Here is a 21360-nt window from a genome sequence, read left to right on the forward strand (position 1 = left end):
TGCCAAAGGATGGCCTCTCCTTTCCCACACATTGTTTTCCAGGCACAGCAGGATGTCATCCTCTCCTCCACTTGCCCAGTGACGCTCACTGAGTGTAGTAATATAATACAGGGTCCAGCAAAAATAACACCCCTTTTTTATTACAAACTTATAAGCGTGTAATTCTGTAACATAACACTATCACACTCAAGCACACCACATGACATTTCAGGTGAAATGTTCAAAGTAAAACTATAAATTATTACACCCATATTACTACCCCACCAACCACACTCAAGCAGGTGTTACTTCTGCTGGACCCTGTATTTCTTAATGAAGAACAGCCTTGTAACCAACAATGACTGGGGGATGGAGGGGAGGGCAGGGGTGAGGCCATGGTGAGACACAGTGCTGGGAAGCCCCTCGTTGTTAGGTGCACGGGGTGGCTGAGAGCAGCCTCTCCCCCTTTCCCCAGAGCCAACTGCGTTTGCTGCCACCGAGGTGCACGTTCACCTCCGCCCTCGCTGCATCTTTCTGTGCTCATTATTTCTCAGCCAGCTCTTTCACTAAGAAGTCACATTAAAACTTTTACTTAAAGTCTCTTTGTGCACCATCTTAAGACCTTTCTGGAACAAATTGAGATGTAAGTGAATATGTAAATAAGAATGTAAGTGAATATGTAAATAAGACCCTTCCAAGTAAGAAGGGTCTGGGCTTCCATCTCAACGCCAGCCTCTAGGGTGAGTCACTTAACCTTTTGGAAGATGCAGCCTCTGTAGCTGTGAGGAAGTGGATTGCTGTGACTGTGCTGTGAAATGACATGTGGGGCGTGTTCCCCAACCTTCTGCCGTACTGAGGTGCAGGACAGTTCATCATCTTGAGCAAAGTTTCCTGGGTCCCAGCCCAGTTTTCTAGGATTTCATTTTACCAAGTTTCAGGAAATAATTTATCTTCTGAGGAAGTTTAAATGCAGCATTTTATTTTACCCAATAAAGACTTTGTTAGAGAAAATGGTACTGGGTTGGCCAAAAAGTCTATTACATTTTTTTCCATAAAATAAAAGACAGGTTTATCATTTTCACCAATTACATTCTTGATTTGGATATTTTGAGTATGCTGGCTATCTCCCACTAGTGGCTTCTAGTGGGTGGAGGCCAGGGGGGCCGATAAACATCTTCCAGTGCATAAGACAGCCCACAGCAAAGAACTATTTGGCCAAAATGTTAATAGTACCAAGAAACTTCACGAACCACTTTTGACAGATTCGATCAGTCACAGCACCTTTTCCATACACTGCTCAAATCTTTTTTCATGTTTCAAATGCCAAAAATGCCAAAAATGGCATTTTTGCCTTTCTTGAAATAATAAAGCATAATATGCCCAAAATGTTGCGTGTTTTCTCCCATCTTCCATATCAAAATGAATGCACAAAAGTTCACTAATTTGGGTGTTTTTTAAAAATGCACGCTGATATGACAGCTGTTACAATACAATAAAAAAATTGTTTCGAATGAAGTTAAAGACAGGTGCTATTAGAACCATTGTAATATTATTTGACCAGCCCAGTATATGTACAATATTTATGTAGTAGCTATTGTTCAATTAATGTTAACCCAATCATAGAAAATGGGCTTTTTTTCAAGAAAATGAAATGTTTTATATTTTGCATTATTTAAGATATACAACAAAGTAGAGAGTGTAACTCCATAAACACCCGTGTACTTACTACTCCCTGCTTAAAGCAGTAGCTCTGGACCAGGACTTGCAACCCCAGGGTTTCCTTCCCTGGCTGCACCCTCCTCCCCCGCAGCAGACCCACTTGCCTCGGCTGGGAATCTATAAGCATTTCTTTCTCCTGATATAATATATTTCTAAACTACATTTGTCTTAAATATTTTAAAACTTTGTCTAAGTAGCATTCTAAGACATGTATGTATTTTCAACTTTTTTATTTGATGTTTGTGAGAGTATTTTGAATGGGTAGCTCTAGTTGATTTGTTTTTATTATATAATATTCCATTGTGTGGCTATTCCTCCATATATTCGTTTTTCTGGTGATGGATGTGAATAGATTATGGATTCGACTGTTTCCAAATTTTGGTTATAACTATGCTCCAAATGCTCACGTGAGTGCCTCCTCACATACACACCCCAGAGAAACACGGGGGAGTTGGACTGAGGGATACGTCCTTCTCCATCTCTAGTAGGAATTTCTAAAGTGTTTCTTCTTTGGCTGAACCAGTTTCACACCCACTAGCAATGTACGCCTTCCCGTGGGCCCGCCGTCCTGCCCATGCTGGGTGGTGTTTGCCTTCTTCCTTCTGCCATTCTGGTGATTTTTCAGAAGTGGCTGGGCATGACGTGGTGTCTCCTTTATGTAGTAGCTATTTAAAATTTTATACATTTTAATATAATTACTATAGTGGCCACTTGAAATTGGCTATTTAATATCAATATATTAGCAATCTGAAATTAATACATTTTAAATAGCTAATAGTTTAAAATTTTTGTTTGCCTGATAAAGGTGGAACATTTCTTCATGCTTGCATTTCTTCTTCTGTGAATTTATTTTTTAAATTTTTGCCCAGTTTTCATGTTGGTTGTCTTTTTATTGACTTTTCGAAGGTTTTGTTATATGTTCCGGGGACTGCCACCTGTTGGTCCCTGTATTTTAGGTAGCATTTCTTGGGCTGACACTATCTTTTTTTTTTAGAGTTTTATCTTTTGAGATTGTTTTTGATGAATAGGAGTTTTAAACTCTAAACTCAAGTTGATCCTTTATGTTTGTATTTTGATGAGTAGGTATTTGCATGTCTGTATTTATGTGAGAAAAGAAATCATGCTGCCGGATTGTTGTGATGGTTTAAAGAGCAGAGCATGAAGCACAGAGTTCGGGCTGCGTCACCCACTGTGTCTCATGGATACCAGCAATCTTCGCGTGTGGTGGGGTGGTGAGCATGGAACCCAAAAAAGGCCATACAAGACATATTTTACTTATTTTGATTCTAATCCAGGGGTACTGTTCGGGGGGTACTTCATCAAATGTGAAGGACTGTACCTTCCTCTGGCCTAAGTGACAATCTTGTGTTTTGGAGGGAGAATCTGGAAAAAGTCCCACGGTGTCCGAGTGCAGGCGTGACAGCTCGGGCTGAGAGGGGTTCGGTGCCTTTCACTGGGTGGGTTTGCTCTGTTGATATTTGTTGAGTAAATGAACATGTAACAGAGCCTGATATTAACAGACACGTCTACTCCAAAGAATCGACCGGTGGTTCTCGGCCTGGGCTGCGCCTGAGGAGATGTAAAAAGGTTGATGCCTGGGCCCCATCGTGATAGATTCCGATTCCGTTGGTTTGAAATAGGACCCTGGCATTGACATTTTAGAAGTCCCCCAGATATATAGGGCTTCTGGGCCAGAGAATTGGAAGCAGGGAGGTTCAGGACCACCTGCCGGGCACTGAAAGGTCAGGGCAGTGAGCTGCCTGGAAGCTCTAGAGAGTGGCCAGAATCAGGTGAGGGCCTGAGGCTGGCATGAGGTGAGGGCAGAGCCGACTCCCAGGGCAGGGCCTTGGCTGACAAGAGACAGAGGAAGCAGTCTGGGTGTGCGGAGGGCAGGGGGCCTGGGACGCGGAGACCAGGATGAGCCAGAGATGCCCAGCCTCGTGGTCGGTGCTAAGGCCCATTGGATGGGAAGCCAGAGGGCAGGCACAGGTCCATTAAAAAGGCAAAAGTCAAACACAACCTTTGCTCACCCAGAGCTCAGAGGATTAAAGAAAGAAATTTGGTTTGGGAATGAAGGGTGGACAGGGGACATCCCAAGATAATTAAATATCATTTTAAGTTTGGAGCTAACAAGACAGCAAGCAGAATTGATTAAGGGCATTAAAAGGCTGATTCCTGAGCCCACAGCTGGTCCCATCTGTGAGTGAAAAATGAACTTTATGGTGGATTCCCCTTCTCCCGCAGTCAGGTTTGCCTGAGCTCTGTGTGTGTACACCTGTGTGTGAGCTTTCAGTATTACAGGTTGGCGCAACAGGGTTCCAAAGGAGAAGTGGTTGCAGTGGGGTAGATGCAGGCTTCCAGCTTGTTGTTGGAAGGTGGAAATTATGGAACAGCTCCCCCCCACCCTCGCAAAGCACACGTGCACGCCCTCACTTTCCCTTCTTGGTCCTGGTGGCCGCCCCGTTAGCAGCGGGACAGACTGACTACCAGGACTTGAGCAGGGATTGCCGTACTGGATCATCTGTTTTGCAAAATCATAATGGAGTCCAGAGCCCCATAACAGAAAGGCAGGCAGTGCCGTCTGAATCCTGTGTTTTGGAGCGTGGTGGAAGAGCAGTGCCCTGGGCACCAGGAGAAATCAAGGCTCTGTCATGCCTCTGTTGCGCAAAGTCTGTGTCCCCTTAGGCAGTTTAATTCAATTCCATTTATTTGTGGAGCACCAGCATTTTTTTTTTTTAGCTAGATGCTGGGGATAAGAGTGTGAAAAAGAGTCTGTGTCCTCGAGAAACTTACAGTCTTGCCGAGGAGAAAGCTATGTAAACGGGTGACAAAGTCATCCCCATGAAGTGTGGGAGGTGGCCGAGGACAGGAGTCCTGCAGGGGCGCTGCGCTCACGCAGCCTTCAGAGATGGGGGCACGTGGGCGAGTTGCGCTGAGCAGATGGGGTAGGAAGGGCTAACCAGGTGACCACTTTTCTTCCTGAAACCTCACTCCTTCCTGGTTCAGGGGAAGCTCAAACTCCAGCCGTAGTCGTGTATCAGAATTCCTGAAGCGGAGAGTACTGAGTTTGGGCGGTGACAGGTGAGCTAGATGACCTAAACGGGTACCTGACTCCTTCCTCCTGGGATTTTGTCTCTTTCAGCCGCCTCCCCAGCACCAGCTGGTTTTCATCTTGCCATTTCTTCTCCATTGAAATGAGGCCAAGATCTGTAGGTTTTAGGTAACCTTTCTTCATCATTGAGATATATTTTCCCGACTTGCTCTCACTGCTGTAGTTCCCACTCACAGCAGTGTCTTTGTTTTGGTTTTGCTAAATCGGTTCTTGTCTACGCAGAAAGTAGGCAAACCAAGTGTTTGATTTCCCCCTAGTCATAAGTCCTGTTAATCCTCTGCTCAAAACCCAGCATTTGGTTGGAGCCACATAATAAAAAGGGAGTTTCTTCTCATCTCCTCCACGGAGCCGACCCCAGCTCTCCCAGCCTCACTCTGGTGTCCGCTAATGCAGCTCCCCCAGATCGTGTTTGCTCCCTGCTGTACCTGCGCGCTCTTCCCTCCATGCCTTTGCTCCTGTTGTTCTGAAAGCCCAACATTTCCTCCCCCAGGCCAGTCTCTGCATCTTCCTAGTCTTCATGACTCACTTGTCTGCTCAAAGCCTCCCTTAATCCTCCCACTTTCAAAAACCAGAATTATTATCTTCTTTCCCTCGACTTCTGTGGGAAAATGTGTATCAACCAGAGTTCTGTATCTTGCTAAATTATCAAATGAAAGCAAGTGACGGACATCTGCAGATCAACAAAGACTGAAGAAGTTTGCCACTCATAGACTCTCTGCATGGAAAGCTATATTCCCTACTGCACACTCACAGACCTGTATTGCCAGCTTGAGATCGGCTAAGGTGAAAGTATTTACACCACAGAATTGGCAAATGCTACAAAAAAGGACTCTTTTCTCCCCCTAAAGAGCCTGGATGTGAATTGGTGGCCCTGCCGCATGTATACATGTATGTGTGTGTGTTACCATGTACACACAATTATCTGACACATTCTGACAGTTGGACTGTTAGCACTGCACCGTCAGCCAGCAGTGCTTCCTCAATCGGCTGCTGTGAAAAGCCGTGTGGTCTCTCTTCACACTGTCGTCCCATCCCCCATTCCTCTCAGATCTGGAATTGTATTGCCTGTGCCCCACTCCCTTCTTGCTTTTGTGTTCTTGGCCAACTTGGTCCCTTCCTGGAATCAGAGCTAATATACTAATTGAGGATCTGTGCATCTGCAGTTGCTCAAAGTTCACTCTTTGAAGTAGCGACTCTTGGCTACACAGACATCAGTAAATGGTCTCCTGTTTCTCTTCATAATTGGCTCTTACAAATTGGTGAAATGCAGGCAACAAGACGCCTGTGTTCGAAACTGCTCTGACAACTGCTGTCTGTGAAGACACCTGCCACAGAATTTCCTTGCTGGTCACTGCCTTGCACCAGCCCTCGTAGCCAGTGAGAAGAGGTTCCAGGGCTTTAGAGATAATTGTCCTTTCTTGGACACACAAGCCAAGGTCAGAGGACTGGGAGCACAGACTAAGAAGGAAAAGGCAAGCCAAGGGGCACGAAGGAGAATGTGGGTCAGACTAGAGGACCTGGTATAAACCGAGGCCCCCAGGTGGCAGTGGAGGTGTGAGGTGGGGCTGGGAGGAGACCGGTAGGGGGAGGCAGGGGTCTTAGTGAGGGGCTGCCAGCTTGCGGTTCCTCTCCTGGGCTCTGCCAGGCCGGGAGCTCTTGTGGCTGGGGAGAAAGTGGGTCCTTCTTATCTTCCGGCAGGACAACAATCTTCTAGACTGGGCATTGCCTTTCAAATTCCACGCTGTCCCTCAGTGGCCATTGCCTGTTTCCCACTGAGACCACTTGTGTGAAAGTGCCCGGCACAATGCTTTGGACAGAAGGGGGCTTTGGGGGGCTTCACAGCGCCATGAGGTATTCCTGCTGGCAGAGTTTAAGACGGCCTGTGGAACCACCTGTGCACATACTGGTGTCCTACAAAGTGCACAGGACTGCCTTGGTTAGGTGTGAATTCGGGCTGTTTTTTGGACAGCCTGGGCCCTTCTAGCAGGGGTCTTTGTCCCGGTCTCTGCCTTCCAAAGTGAGTTACTTCTTACTTTATTCCTTTCAAGCTTTTACCGATTTCTTATTTTGTTTATTTTCTTCCCCTGGGTGATTCCCGTGGGAGCCAGTTTTGCCGGAGAAGCCACTGATGGGTGGTCTCGTTGGAGGGGCTTCTGTGTTGGGGGTGCAGTGAACCCAAGAGAGAGCACGGGGAAGTGAGAAAGATACCTCAGATTATCGATCAGATTTACCTTACTTCATCGAGTTGGTTTCACTTATTAATCATTAATTTCTTAGTTTCATAAAATGCTGGCAGTTGCACTCCTTTTGAAGGAGAGTGTTTCTTTCTGACAATAAAAACTGCGTCTAGAGCAGAGCTGGGAGGGGGCCAGAGGCACAGTGACACAGGAGGCCTGGCGATGGTCCTCTCCCGGTGGGGGGGACTCCCAGGGCCGCACATGCACACCGGCGCTGGCATCAGCACTAACACCCTGCAGGACATTGCTTTGCTTAGAGAAAAGAAGCCTGAGAGTGAGGCAGCCACTCAACTTGAGCCTGTCACTTTTACCTGAAGACAGCAGGAAAACAATGAAGGAACTTGTCACTGGTCCAAGGGCCTAGGGACTCAAGGCCCACAGTTGGCTTTAGTTGCACCAGGCCTGCTGGAAGGACCCACCGTCGTCACAAGGCCCCCTTGCCGAGCCGAGCAGGAGAGCCCAGCTTGGCCCACCTGTGAACCCCTCACAGGGGCCCAGAGCGTCGGATGAATGGCATCAGAGGGCTCTCCGAGTTTTCTGCTGGCCAGTTTGCTGAGAGGCCAAAGCCCCCAGTATCATTTCTTCACAGATGATGCTGGGGTGCCGTGGGGCTCATCAACCTGACAGAGGAAAAGAATGAAAAGAATGCCCACAACTTGTGGTGATGTGTTGGAGAAAATTCACACCATCGGGAGTTAAGCATGGGGAAAGAGAAAGAAAGGAGAAAGGTAGAATTTTTAGTCTTCCAAAGTGTAAAGAAAGTGCTGGTTTTCCTGTTTGTGTTTTAACCGATTGAGCCTCTTCTGGCTCCTGGGCCACTGCGGTGTCTGTGGTCCTGTGAATTGCCAAAGGCGTCCTGTCTGGCTGCCAGGCCAGCAACATGTGTTGAATGCAGGATAACCTTCCAAGTTGTGGTAAAATGACTGCAGCCTCTTAGAAAAAAACAAAACTGGATTCACGGAGGTGAGGCCAAGACCTTCAATCCAATTATTGAGAGAAAAGTCATTTTTAGACGTCCAAGTAGAATGATTAAAAGTGCATACGCTGGCTTTGTGCTTGCAGCCAAAGGCACTCGGAAGGTGCTGGCCAGTGAGCATCTTCGCTTGTTCCTGGAGTCGCCGGGCACAGTTTAGTCTCTGGTGGTCTCGGTGTGGTGTTTATCTGAGGAGATACAGTGGAAGTGAATAATTTATTCTTGGTAAACATGGGTGAAAGTAAGCTGTGTATTCCCCATACTAAAACATGAAGATAAGAAAAATAAGATCTAAATATAGGAACATCTCTTAAGCCATAGAAATGCTTTATCTTCCACATTTGAGAGAAATTTTTAGTGTTTTGAAATTTCAGAATAACAGCCTAGCATGGCTCCCAGCATGTGGTAGGTGCTGTGTAAGTCATTACCAAGTTGAGTTGCTTTCTTCCATAAAACAGTGCATGCTTATTGTAACAATCCATGACCTTAATGTGGAAAATAACCTGAAATCCCATAAGTTAGCATTTGGGGGATGTAATCTCCTAGAAGTCTTTAGTGCACATAAATGTTACATATTTTATAAAACCAGGATTGTTCGTACATGGTGTTTTGTAACCTGACTCCAGATCAATAAACTGGATCCTCTGCAAAGTGGTGTGTGTGGTATCCGCCATAAGGAAGAATTTGTCAATTCTTGTCGTTTCAGGCTCCGAACATCTCATGTGCTGTCCTTTATTTAGCAGGTTTCTCCTGCGGAGGTACGCATTGGGCCCATGAGACTGACGCAGGATCCCATCCAGGTACGCCTCTGCTGCGCAGTGCGGGCTGCGCTTCCAGAACACATGTTATATGAGCAGTACTGGGGAGCCCCTCCTGGTACTCCGGCAGGTAGCCACCCTTGCCCCTCCATACATGCCTGTACATAATATGTAGTGCGTGTATGTGTGCCTTGCTTGCTTTTATTAATGTCATACTTGAGGAATCAAGTTATATAAATACAATTGCATGATGGATTGTGAGGGAGAACAACTCTTCCACCAAAAGACTGGTCTGTTGCATACCCTGATGCAACCAGAAAGGGAGGACTCGTGTGGTAGAGGGCAGGGCTTTGCCGTGAGCCACAGCTGGGTGCGAACCTTGGCTCTCCCTTTAACCAGCTGTGTGACCTTCCGTGTTTTGCTCCGCTTCTCTACCCAGTGCCCTGTGTGCAAATGGAGATGATAATGCTTCTCCCATAGGGATTGTGAGTTAAATGGAAGAGCCCGAGAACCTAGAAGGCTGCCGGGCTGTGGAAGATAGTCAGTCAGTAAAGGATGACTGCTGTTGCTGTTGGCTGGGCAGAGAAAATGACAAAAGGGCCCTTTTTCTTGTCCTGTGTGGTTTAAGCCAAGAAGCCTTCTGGGCTCTGTAACACAGAGGGAACAGGAAATGTGTCATCCCTGCAGCTCCCCATGGTCCTTTCAGAGAAACATGTATGAAAGGCGCTTGTACCCTCTTGGATAATTGTTAAACCCCCTTCTGCATATACATCATCGTGGTAGGCCTCAGTCAGTGAACCTCCTCCTTGGGAAAAGTGTAGCTTGTTAGCACCTGGGGCTTTTTCTGCACCTGGGACAAGTGAAGATGTAGCAGAGATGTACTAAACAAATCAACGAACTTGTAGATGAAAGTGAAAACCAACCAAGGAAATGTACTGTTTGATTTATGAGCGAATGGAAAAGAAAATAATGTTTTACCATTGCTTGGAAAAGGAAATGCAAATCTTGGGAAAGGAAAAAGAAAACAAGAGGAAGAGATTTAAGCTTGGGAAAATTTGATGAAAACAAACTTAAGAGCAGAGAGAAAGAAATTACTAAAATAAACATAAGCCACAACTATCTGTGCAAAATACAAATGAGTGGAAAATTCCCATAATCATTCTGGACACAGATACTCTGTAGTCTATTTTGAATAAAGGCAGTGACTATTAACACTATCTATTTCCAAAGCAGCTTCCAGAATAGTTCTTGGGATTAATTAGGATAGTTTTTTAGATCTATTACTTTGATTTACTTTCATTTTTGCCCTGTACTTACTGGCAATGCATGCTTATGATAAGCAAGTGTTATTCTTATAAAAATGTAATTCAGCAATTTGTAAAGTATTTCAGATATTCATAAAGGTACATGTGTATACCCATATCCACTTTTATCAAATATTAACAGCATACTCTATTTGTCTGATTTATTCAGAAGCAAAAGATTACAGATACTGTTTCAGCCCTTATTTATTCCTTTGCCTCCCTAAAAGTAACCTCTATTCAGAAGTTGATTATGGTAGGTATTCATATAATGATTCCACATATGTATGCACCCATTCATACATAATATTTTGTTTTGAAATTTTTTAGCCTTATTTGAAAGGTAACAAGCTGCAGGCATCATTCTGGGATTTTTCTTTATTTAACACTATTTGATTTCATATATAAGAATCTGTTGCCTAATCTAAGGTCACAGATTCCTTTGTTTTCTTCTAAGAGTTTTATAGTTTTAGCCATATGGTCTGTTTTGGGTTAGGTTTTGTATTTGGTGTGAGGTAGGGCTGTATTGTTTTGCATGTGGATATCTAGTTGTCCTAGAAGCTTTTGTTGAAAAATATTCTTTTCCTGTTGTTGTTTTGCTACTTTTGTCAAAATTCAATTGACTGTAATTATGAAGGTTCATTTCTGGATTCTCAGTTTTGTTCCATTGATATGTATGTCACATGCCAGTACCACTCTGTCTGGCTTATTATAGCTTTGAAATGTGAGTCCCCTAAATTTCTCTGTATTTTTCTAGATTGTTTTGACTGTCTTTGTCCTTTGCATCTTCATATGAATTTTAGAACCAGTTTGTTAATTTTGGAGTGGAGGGGACCAGTTGAAATTTTGCTAGTAATTGCAGTAAATCTGTACATCAATTTTGGGATTATTGCTATGCTAATTTTGTCTTTAAATCCATTAAAGACATAGATGTCTTTCTATTTATTTAGATTTTATTTTTAACTTCTTTCAGCAATGTTTGATAGTTTCCAGTGCATGTCTTTCATATTTTATTAAATTTATTCCTGAAATATTTTATTCTTTTTGATGGTATGGCAAATGGAATTGTTTTCTTAACTTCATTTTTTGGGTTGTTTGTTGTTAGTGTATAAAATTACAATTTTTTTGTGTATCGATCTTGTATTCTGTAACCTTGTTTGAACTCTTACTAGCTCTTACAGTTTTTTGTAAACTCCTAAGGATTTTCTGCCTACAAGATCATGCCATTACTTGCTTCTTCTAATCTGTGTGCCTTTTATTTTAGTTGCCTAATTGTCTTGCTAGGACCTCCAAAATAACGGTGTATTTAGTTTTATAGGATAATGTACTCCCAGATCTTTTTCCAAAGTGGTTGTACCATTTTATAACCCTACAAACAACATGAGAGTTCTGGTACTCCAAATCCTTGGCCATATTTGATATAAAGTCTTTTAATTTTACCTAATTCAGTGGCTGAATAACACTCTTTTATGGTTATTTAAATTTACAGTTCTTCATGACCAATGTTGTTGAACACTTTTTAATTTGCTTATTAACTATTTTTTATCTTTTGTGAATATTTGGCTAACCTTCTGCCTATTTGCAGTTGGGTTGACTTTTTTAAAGTTATTGAGTTGTAGGAGTTCTTTATATACAATTACAAGTTCATTGTCAGATTTTCAGAATATTTTCTTCTAATCTGTGGCTCTTCTATTAATTTTTAGAAGTCTGGCTTTTGAGCAAAATTCTTAATTTTGATATAGTTTAACTTACCACTTCTTTTATGGTCATTGCTTTCTGTGTTCTAAGAATCTTTACCTATTCCCAGGTTGAGAAGATAATTTTTCTTCTAGAAACATTTTAAGTTTTCATTTTAGATCTATCATCTATCTCAAGTTCATTTTTGTGTGTGATGTGATATACAGGTCAAGGCTCATCTTCCCCCCACGTTGATGTCCGGTTGTTTCAGCTCTACTTGCTGAAAGGACCTATATGTTCCTTCCTCCACTGAGTTGCTCCGATGCCCTTGTTACTGATTCTTTAATACTTGTTGCAGCTTGTTTGGTAGTTATCATATAGTTGGTTTTGAAATTAATATTCCACAAAAAGCTTTTATAAAATATGTATCTCTGTTGAATATAGGATTCTGTATTCATGAATTAACTATTAGTTATACTCTTCAAGCCACTTTTATCTATTTAATTTTTGACTGTGTGATCTATTAGTTTTTATGGTAGTAGATTTGTCAATATCTGTTAACATTTGCTAATATTTTGAGTCTATAGTGTTAATTTGTATTCTTGATTGTGTATATTCTTGGTGACTGTCCCTTTTATTATCCAGTCTGTCTCTTGAAACTTTTGCCTTAAGTTCTGTTTACTTGTTGGTAATATTGCCAGATCAGCTTTCTTTGGTTAACTTTTTTTCTGGCATGTATTTTTCTGTCTTTTCATTTTCAGCTTTTGTTATAACTTTATATTAAGCATGTCTCTTGAGAATAGCACATAGCACTATTTTTCTAAGACCTCCTCTGACAGTCTATCTTTTGATAAGGCAGTTCTGTCCAGTTACACTGAGTGTGATTCCTGATACAATTAGTCTTATCTTGTAATTCCTATTTTATTACCTTTTTTCTTATTTCTGCTTTTTATCAAATTGAGTTTTCAGAATTGCTTTTTATTTTCTGTTTTAGAAGCTAGAGGTTATACTTCTATTTTTTTAGTGGTTACCCTTATTTTTTAATATGTATGCTTAGCAATCAAATTTTATAACCAAATCTCAAATGTACTGTATTTCTGTCATCTCAGACATGATCTGGTCCTCGGCAGGATTTAACTATCTCTTAACAGCCCCACTCCTCATCACTGGAGAGTCGTACTTTTGGATTTATTAGGTACATTAAACACACAAAATATTTTCTAACTTGTACTTATAAGCTATTAAATACAATAGTAAAGGGAACGCCACAGGCCTACTGCCCAGGGCAAGAGCCCGAATATTTCCAGTGCTGCTGTCAGAGACCTGCCTGGTGCCGTCACACGAATCTGGCCCCAAACGACAGCAGGTGCAAATGGCCAACAGTCCTACTCTGAGTGAGGGAGAGAGTAACTGAGATTCTTTTTTTAAAGATAAGAAGCTTAGAACTAAGGATGACTTTAGTCCTTGGTCTCATTCAAATGTAGAGTTTCATTCACTGACCTATTCAGCAAGAATCTGTTTAGTACCTACATCTTCAAGGCTCCATGCTCGGTGCTGGCCAGGGGCAGAGAGACTGCATCATGCTCCCCAACAACCCAGAGGGGTCTGGTCATTCAGTCCCGTTATTTGTAACGCTCTAATCTTGGGGGCAGCAATATGTAGTTCAGTGTTTTTGTGCTCTTCCTACTGATGTTGCAACTGTCTTTTAAAAAAATCATACCACCTCCTAGTGCCTTTGTTTTTGTTTTTTGCTCCCTTGGAGAAAAATATCTGTTCTGTTACTTCACTGGAATCCCAAAAATGTTAATTAGTTACATCAACCAGAGCCCTTAGATCTTGGGAGAACTCATAAGAACAGCTCAGGATGGTTTCTGAGTTCACCAGGGGCAATTTGCTCCCACTTGAGGACAGGCAGTGTAGGGCTCCGCCCACCCCTCCTGAGCTGGCTGGAGCACTGTTCGGAGCTGCGTGGGTGGGAGGGTTGGGGGGAAGCGCAGTAGGGGGTTGTAGAGCATGTCTCTCCTGGTGAGTAGCTGTGACTCACAGTAAAAGTCATGCTTTCCAGTCTTGGCAAGAAGATAAAGACTTTTGTAGGGGAAATATGATGAGGCACTCCATTCATATCAACATGATAACATCTGAAAATCCAGTGGCCTTTCTGGCTGCAGTGCCCGATGCACAGCTCATCCCCAGTGTCAGAGCTGACCTGTCTCTGCTTCGAGTGCCGTCCCCTCTCCCCTCACCCTGGGTTTTCCTCCTGGGCTTGGACACGGAGCCTCGCAGCTGAGACCTGCACTGTTTCCTCCAAGGCAGCACTTCCTTTAACATTTATTTTTCCATATTGTATGGGCATGGATTTTCCTGGAACTGTTATGTATCAGAGATTTTACGTGTTGGAGACCATGTGGTATCCTGAGGGGCTGTTCCTCATGTAGTAAGTGGAGCGGCTGAGTGATGGAGACGCAGTAGTTCACCGTGGTTGGCATTTTCCCTCTGATCAGTCCTCATGCTGCTACCAGGTGGTGTCCTCTGCCTAACCCAGCGGTTCGGGGGAACCACAGAGTGGGTTGGAATTTTGGTCCTATATTTTAGGGGGTAAAAATAAAACTGTCAGAGAAGAGGTCACTTAACACAATGATTACATTACACAAGCTCCAGGGTCAGGCTGACCTCATTCAGACCTTGCTAGTCGTGTGGCTGTGGGCAAATCTATCAACCATTTCCAGCCTCAGTTTCCGTATCTGTAAAATGGAGGTAATGTCTACTTCCAAAGAATGTGTTAAAGGGTTACTGCATAAGATATCTAAAGCACTTTTAATATAGAAAGGCTGGCCCTCGGAAAATTCTCATCACACTTTAGCGGTTATTCGCATCAGTTTCCTAGGGACAGGTGAGGTTTCTGAGCCATTTTTGGCCAACTGAATTGACCCTCTCTCTGGTCAAATTGGTCAGTCCTTTAGTATGATGTAGACACAGCTTAAATGACCTATACATGTGGTCTATTCTGGAAGCTCCTTGTTACCCAGTTTTGCTTAAAGCCCAACCTAGTATTCCAAAAATTGGATGTTTAATAGTTGATATTTGTAATCCATTTGGAGATGTATAGGACATATCCTTATTTAAAGACCACTAATAATAATAAACACATCGTCATCTTAAGGGAAAGCCAGTTTTGTCTTCATCTTTGTCATAATTAGCCTTCACCAGAGGAAAGTTTCATTCTAATTTATTTATCAAAGAGTAATTATATAAAGCAGGCACTTTGCTGCTACTTCAGCCCACAAGCCGCTCTGTAAATAACAACCGTGCAGCGTGATCGAGGTCCAGTCACATCCCTCTTCCCGGCACCACTGTGATTGGCCTCTGCCTGGCTGCTCCTCAGGTCCAGCCCAGACAGGAGGGTGCAGTGCTGCCACCGTGTCCACGCCCAGGACACTGCACAAAAGCAGGTCATCAAAGAGGAAATTGGCCAACAAACATGAAAGTGCAGCAAAGAAGTGAAAAGCGGTTGTGGAAGAAGTGAGATTTGAATTCGCTGTAAATGCAGTTGGAGGAGAAACAGCCCACCGTGGGCACGTGGACGCTGCTGCCTTTGAGAGATGCCAGACAGGTCACCAGAGGACATTAGGCAGTGCAGGTTTGTTGAAATAAATGAGGAAAGTGGTTGTGATGGGAAGGGTGAACTGTCGCAGAGGAAGCGATGCCAGCAAGAAAACCTGCACACTCATCCAGGGAACTCTGGGGATGTTTTACGGCACTGAAAGTACAGAGGATAGAATGTTGGAAGCTGATCCAAACTTAGGAGTTTATAATTCACTGAGGCATAGAAAAGATTTTCATTTTGCTTAGTTATTGAAAAGTCATCTTTCTGAATATTTTATATGGAAAGAATTTTAAATTCTACCCAAAGAAATTCTCTAGTGAGTGCTTTTATAACATGAATACTCCTGTTTTAAAATGTAGGTTTTATTATCATTCAGATAGGATGAGGCCAACAGATCAACAGATGTCATTGAAAGGAAGTTTGTCCCTCACAGCTCCCAAGAGAAGGGGACATGCCACAGCAAGCAGGACCACAGCAGTGAGAGTCAGGGTTGGTCAGGAGGCACAGAGAGCAAGGGGAAAATGCAGGCAAGAGCCTTTACTGTGGTTTCTGTGGGGAGAAATGGGTGAGGCAGGGTGAGCTGGTTTGGCTGGTCTGAGTCATTTCAGGGGAGTCTGGGGCCTAGGGGTGGTCACTAGCTGTCTCTTACCTTGCCCTGGAATGATAGGGCAGGCGGGCAGCGGGCCTGGATGTTGGAGCTTGATACATGAGGTGGTAGGGTACGGCTCTGGGTTGGTTTGCACATTAAAAGTGCCTTCCCAAGTCAGTTGCTGTCTCTTCAGGTCAGCCAGGCTCTGGACATGAAGGCATCGGAAATACAGCAAATAGCAGGGCATGGTAAAGACAACACCCCACTTTCAATCAGTTCTGCAAGTTTCCATGTGAAATCCAGTTCAAGGTCCTAAAATGACCTGTATCATGGAAGGTTCTTACAGTGAGAACTTCAGTCCTTCTCAGCCTCTCCCCTTCCCCTCTGTCATACCGCTTTCTTGCAGTTCCTTGAACACAGCAGGCGAGTGTGCCATTGTGAAGGCTACTGGAACTCAGCTTGGAGTGCTTTTCTTCAGATATCAGCTCGACTTGCTTTTCTGTTTCTTTCAGGCATTTGCTTGTATGTCGCTTTCTCAGTGAAACCTACCCTAACCACCCTCCTTAACACTGCTCCCAACAAGCCACTCCAGTCCCCTTGCTCTGCCCTACAGTATTTTACACAGCACGTACCACTTGCAACATTCCATGTCATCAGCTGATTGATTGCACCTGTTGTTTATTGTTTGTCCCTCCACCAGGGCACAGCAAGGGATCTCCGTTTTGCTCATCGGCATATTCCAAACAATTGAAAACAGTGTCTGGCCCAGAGTAGGTACTCAGGAAATATTTATTGAAAATGACATAATTTTCCTGAAGGCGGAACTGTCCCGTTTTTAAGGACACGTGAGACAAGTGAGATGAATACCTGTAGCGACGTCCAACCACCGAATACCGTTGAGTTCTTCTTGCACTAGTCAACCCCCAAGCCGTAGCAGTGTGCAGGAAACAGAGAGCGGTGAGCTTCTTGTCCGGCCATCCACGATTCAGCCCGAGAGATGAGGGACAAGAAGTCCGTCACCTTTTCCGACTCTTAGGCTCTGCGTGTCAGGTTTCTCACGTTAGTAGCACAGCCTCGTGATTAAAGGGCCGTTGACTGCACACACAGAGCAGTTCCTTCTGCCTGCTTTTGTTCACATAGCTCCCTTGTTAATGATTTCATCTGCAGGGCTTCTCTTCACTCGCCAAACCCAGAAGGCTGTGCCCCACCTCCTACTCCTTCCTAGAAGTAGCTCTGTGGCCCAGGTTTTTAGGGACACCCTGGCCTGAGGAGGAGTCACTGACTTGTGCCCAGAGAGGGCTCTTAGGAAGCGGCCGCCTCATGTGTTACTGGCTTGTGACTTCAAGCCACGTGCTAAGAAGAAAAGGTCCAAATCATGCGGAAAAGGATGACCTTTCTGGAACATGGCTTTGAGAAAACCGTAAAACAAATGACATTTATGATATAGTCGGATATTTAATGATGTTAAGGAATTACTGGGGAAGGTTAGGTACAAAATGTCATTGCCTTTTTGACAAAAGTCTTTATCTTTAGCAGATGCATGTGGATGAGATGATGCGATGTTCAAGATTTCAGAAGTAAAAAGAGTTGGGAGAGTGAATAGGGGTGGGGAGGAAACCGGATGGGCCAGGAATTGCTTATTGCTGAAGCAGGTTAATGGGTACATGAGGTTTTTTATACTATTGTGTCTATTTTTATATGTTGCCAATTTTCAATTAACAAAACATTTTTGAGATATAATAGTTGGACAGATTTTTTTTCTGATTTTAAATGAAACATATTTAATATTTCATCACAAAAATGGTATTGGCTAGTGGCTTAAATTCTCTTCATGTTGAGAAACTATCCTTTCTTCCCAGTTGTTTAAGCCAGAAGTCGATAGTGAAAAATATTAAATGCTTTATTGATATCATGAGATTATTATGTGTTTCTTATTGGACCTGTTGCTGTGATGTAGTCTTATTCCTATTAATAGTAATTGCCTCTTGCATTTTGAAGACACCCCTACAGGTAGTTGTCCTTTCAGTCCTCAGTTCTTTCCTGAGCAGCCAGTCATAAGTGCCAGTCCAGTGCCAGGCTTGGGGTGTAGCAAGGAAGGAGACCAGCAGGTCCTTGCTGTCCCGAAGCTCAGTTCTAGTGGAGAAGATAGACCATAAACAAAGAGATAAATGAACAAGTCCAGGTGATTTTGTTCATGTAGCTCCCTTGCTAATGTAGCAGGAGGCGAGGCGTCTCCTTCTTTCCAGCTGCCAGAGAACCTGGGTCCGGGGGCCCAGGGCTGGTGAGGGGAGCGTGGTGTGAAGTGCCGCTGCCTTCCTTCCAGTAGCAGGGCTGTGCTCAGTTTGGCCTGCGCAGCTTCACCTTTCCTGACCATTCCTTCCAGATTCCGGCAAGGGTTGAGTGTCAGAATTAGTTTTTGAGGTTGTTTGGGGTTCCCTTCCTTTCCCGTGTCTTTGCATGGGTGTAAGTGCTGAGTTCACAGAGGCAGGTGGCCTCCAGGTACTGTGAGGCAAACGCCACCTGCACCAGAGCCAAATGGGTGTATATGTGAGTGTTCGTCTAACCTGTGTTAATTATCCCGTCAATAATTTCACTGCTTAATCTGTTTAAAAGCAACGTCACTTAGGAAATTTTTTCAGAAATCACCACTTCCACCAGAGGGATTGAGCACCTATTGTGTGCTCATTCCAGTCCCACAACTAGCCTGTTACAAGAGTGTCTCTGCCTTGTCATGCCTGGCAGTGAAGACTCGGTAGGCCAGGGAGAGGAAATGCTCTGCTCAAAGACGCCCTGGAACCCGTTGGGGGAGCTGCAGTTTGAACCCAGGTAGCTTCCCTCCAGAGACTGCATTTTTAATCAGAGGGGTGTTTTTAATACGGTCTCTAAGGGCGATGCTTTCCGTCAAGACACCGTTTTCTGTGTGTTTCAGGTTCTGCTGATCTTCGCCAAGGAGGACAGTCAGAGCGATGGGTTCTGGTGGGCCTGCGACAGAGCCGGCTACCGCTGCAACATCGCCCGGACTCCCGAGTCAGCCCTGGAGTGCTTTCTAGATAAACATCATGAAATTATCGTCATCGATCACAGACAAACCCGCAACTTTGATGCAGAAGCTGTGTGCAGGTACCTTCCTTAATTTAATGTGCTTAATAACGGCCATTTAACAGCCTAAAATGAAATTAATTTGTCGAAGTCTTTAGTTCCATCCCAAATATTTCTAAAATATGAATTGGTGTTCTTATGTAGTATATTCAGATTTCTGTGATGAAAGCTCTAGCTCCTGTAGATTTATCTCACCTTTTCTATTTTTCCACGTTTGAGTTCTGATGAATTTAGAGAGGTGTGAGCAGGCACCACTGAAAACTTTGGGATTTTCTTCCCCCTGAGTATTGCTCATATTTCACAAAAAAAGCATTAAAATTCATACAGTTCTTATTATACAGCTATGGTTTGGATGTAAACCAGATACTTTAATCTTAATTATTCCATCCCAAAATGAGCATCAGAAATGTGTGAAATGTACATTTTTTTCCCTGCCTGACTCAGATGGGTGGGTCCTACATGCATCAGGGAGGTAGGCAGCCACTTTGCAGCAGCAGAAAATCATCCAAGGATCTGAGCCCGCCCCTCTATCCGCTGCTCTGACCCGTTTACAGAAACCTTGTGCTCTGGGGAAGAAACGCATGCCAGTCCGTAAATAAGTGCAGTCCTAAGAGTTAGCTCTGGGTGAACTGATCCATTTAGCAGAAGTGGAATGCTTTGAAGCTAGACAGGAAGAAGTCACTAATTAAATGCAAGACTAGGCCAGACTCCAATTATGTATGGAGCTGGAGCTTTCTTGAAAGTAGTAAATGAAATGAAAGGTAGGGGCACAGCTTCTGAGCACCTGGGTGCCCTGCCAGGAAATGAGGGGCCTGAGAGGAGTTTCATAGCGCAGGTGTCACTTTGCTGTTCTTGGACAGTTTTCAGTTTCCCAGAGAAGACTTTTTCTTAAGGAGCCTATTTTATTTATTTTTTTCATTTTTAATGTATTTTTTATTGATTATGCTATTAACAGTTTTTCCAAATTTTCCCACTTTATCCCAATTTGTCCCCCTTCCACCCCGCCCCACCAGCCCTCCAGCATCCCCCTGCCCTAGTTCATGTCCATGGGTTGTACTTACAAGTTCTTTGAGTCCTCTGTTTCCTATACCATTTTTTATCTTTCACAGTCTATTTTATGTCTACTAATTATGCTGCTTTTCTTTTTTAATCTATTTTATTGATTATGCTGTTACAGTTGTCCTATTTCCCCCCTTCATTCCCGTCCAGCCTGCACACCCCCTCCCCCACCATTCCCCCCCTCTAGTTTATGACCACGTGTCTCAAGTTCTTTAGATTCTACATTTCCCCTACTATTCTTGCCCTCCCCCCTATCTATTTTCTACCTACCATCTATGCTACTTATTCTCTGTACCTTCTCCCCCTTCTCCTTCTCCCACTCCCCTGTTGCTAACCCTTCATGGGATTTTCATTTCTATGGTTCTGCTCCCGATCTAGCTGTCCTCTTAGTTTGCTTTTGTTTTAGGTGTGGTTGTTAATAACTGTGAGTTTGCCATCCTTTCACTGTTCATCTTTTTTATCTTCTTTTTCTTAGGTAAGTCCCTTTAACATTTCATATAATAAGGGCTTGATGATGATGAACTCCTTGAATTTGATCTTATCTGAGAAGCACTTTATCTGCCCTTTCATTCTAAATGAAAGCTTTCCTGGATAGATCAATCCTGGTTGTAGGTCTTTGGATTTCATGACTTAGAATACCTCTTTCCAGCCCCTTCTTGCCTGTAAGGTTTCTTTTGAGAAATCAGCTGACAGTCTGATGGGGACTCCTTTGTAGGTGACTGTCCCTTTACCTCTTGCTGCTTCTAGGATTCTCTCCTTCATTTTAATCTTGGCTAATGTAATGATGATGTGCCTTGGTATGTTCCTTCTTGGGTCCAAGTTCTTTGGGACTCTCTGAGCTTCCTGGATTTCCTGAAGTCCATTTCCTTTGCTAGATTGGGGAAGTTCTTTATTATTTGTTCAAATAAGTCTTACACTTGTCACTCTTCCTCTTCTCCCTCTGGTACCCCTATAATTCGGATGTTGGAATGTTTAAAGATGTCCTGAAGGTTCCTAAGCCTCTCCTCATTTTTTTGAATTCTTGTTTCTTTATCCTTTTCTGTTTGGTCATTTTTTTCCTCCTTCTGGTCCACTCCCTTGATTTGAGTCCCAGTTTCCTTTCCATTACTATTGGTTTCCTGTGCATTTCCCTTCATTTCAATTAGTTTAGTCTTCGTATGTTCCTCTAATTTGTGACTAAAATCAACCAGTTCTGTAAGCATCCTGATCACCAGTGTTTTGAACTGTGCATCTGAAAGTTTGGCTAATTCTTG

The 21360-nt window shown here is 43.5% G+C and overlaps 1 protein-coding gene across 4 annotated transcripts in view; it reads left to right on the forward strand.

Annotated features, from left to right (window-relative positions):
• PDE8B (phosphodiesterase 8B) overlaps positions 1-21360 on the forward strand; it is a 233123-nt gene that overhangs the window by 106802 nt on the left and 104961 nt on the right. For 2 of the 4 annotated variants that reach the window (XM_037143708.2, XM_037143706.2), the window contains exons 2-3: positions 8761-8820; positions 18879-19069. In XM_037143708.2, coding sequence (XP_036999603.2) covers positions 8761-8820; positions 18879-19069 — 251 coding nt within the window. The remainder of the gene's footprint in view (positions 1-8760; positions 8821-18878; positions 19070-21360) is intronic. The other 2 variants (XM_037143709.2, XM_037143707.2) reach the window with 1 other exon arrangement.

The sequence above is a fragment of the Artibeus jamaicensis genome, unplaced genomic scaffold, assembly GCF_021234435.1.
Source record: "Artibeus jamaicensis isolate MK-2021 breed Jamaican fruit bat unplaced genomic scaffold, CSHL_Jam_final contig_373, whole genome shotgun sequence".
Taxonomy (NCBI): domain Eukaryota; kingdom Metazoa; phylum Chordata; class Mammalia; order Chiroptera; family Phyllostomidae; genus Artibeus; species Artibeus jamaicensis.